The sequence below is a fragment of the Monopterus albus genome, unplaced genomic scaffold, assembly GCF_001952655.1.
Source record: "Monopterus albus unplaced genomic scaffold, M_albus_1.0 scaffold98.1, whole genome shotgun sequence".
NCBI classification, from domain to species: Eukaryota; Metazoa; Chordata; class Actinopteri; order Synbranchiformes; family Synbranchidae; genus Monopterus; species Monopterus albus.
The window spans coordinates 1240336-1241771 of record NW_018127978.1 but is presented as its reverse complement, the minus strand read 5'-3'; the positions used below and the strand labels follow the sequence as shown (position 1 = coordinate 1241771).

General features: G+C 41.2%; 1 protein-coding gene across 1 annotated transcript in view; it reads right to left on the bottom strand.

Annotated features, from left to right (window-relative positions):
* sgta (small glutamine rich tetratricopeptide repeat co-chaperone alpha) overlaps nucleotides 1–1436 on the bottom strand; it is a 17711-nt gene continuing 16275 nt past the window's right edge. The window contains 2 exon segments of the mRNA XM_020609052.1: nucleotides 1–129; nucleotides 619–742. Coding sequence (XP_020464708.1) covers nucleotides 631–742 — 112 coding nt within the window. The 3' untranslated portion in view covers nucleotides 1–129; nucleotides 619–630.

Genomic DNA, 1436 nt, shown 5'->3' with positions numbered 1-1436 from the left:
CTTTCCCTCTCATGCAGGAATTATTCAGTGACGGGGGAAAAGACCTTCCTCTCAGTCCTTCAAGTTAACATGATCCAAATCAGAAAGAAAAAGGGATAGTGCGTCTCTCCACACACAGACCAGTGCAGCCTGAAACACAGAGGACACCAACAGTCACTGGAAAAATAAAAAACAAGACTGGAAAGTCAAGTCAACAAGGGCAATGTGACAGTGGGAAAACAAGGGACTGCATGAAAAACTAGTTTTACAAAGTGCCATGTTTTTAAAGTCTGCAATATTTTAATTTGCCGCTGCCACAAACTCAGCTCTTCCTTCATGTTCACCTGTAATCCTAATGAACTCAGCTAATGTTCGTCTTAGTTATGTAACTAATTATTTCCAGTTGTTTCTACTCGGTTCTACTTTTGACTGTTGCTAAATGTCTGTTGATAACATTCAACATTTGCTGGTGTTAGATGTTTTAAATGTCTTCTGGTAGCTCAAAGGGAATAAACATGTGCTTTAATTGAAGGCTTTTAATGTGAAAATTTGCAGCTGAGGACAGTAACTCAGAGAAACATCAACATGTCGACTGTAAACGTGTCCTGATCTCATGGATGGAAATTGCTGTGGATTTACCATGTGCAGGTGTCACGGCTGCTCCTCATTTCCAGTGCTGGGTGTTCGGTTGCGGATTTGACTCCTCAGCTGCTCGATGAGCTCAGGGTTCTGCTGCTGCATCTGCTGAGCAAACTGCTGACCTCTGCAACACAAACAGCACCTGTTACCGTCACCCAACTCTACCTACCATGACATAACACAATCAAAAAGGGCTGTCACTATAAAGGTCAAGTCAAACACATGAAGATTTATCTGTAGTTTACCTGCTGCGATGCTGCCTCTTAATGGTTATGGCCAGATGACCGGTTAGACATTAGGTGTCAGACCGTGTCTACACCAAAAGCATTTCTGCTGTGTTTTTGAGACACGTGTAACGGATAAACATATATTGATCAAACCAGCTGACTACACTACACGTTTCGGCTTGTGTATCACTCACGCTTTATGTATGTAACGGCAGTTTAAAGCATATTTTTACACTTGGCTCAGAAAGCATAGAGGCTAGCGGTCATAGAATATGTATGTGTGCATACAAGCTCAGACACTGCCAGAAGCAGGGCGCCCATAGCAGAAACTCCCAGGATACCGTTTTATTACCTGTCTATTTTGCTACAAACATTTACCCACCAGCGTGGCGGCTAGTCTTCTGGGATATATACAGTAGGTATGGAAAGTATTCAGATCCCCTTAAATTTTTCACTCTTTGTTATATTGCAGCCATATGCTAAAATCGTTTAAGTTCATTCTTTTCCTCATTAATGTACACACAGCACCCCATATTGACAGAAAAACACTGAATTTTTGACATTTTTGCAGATTTATTAAAAAAGAAAAAC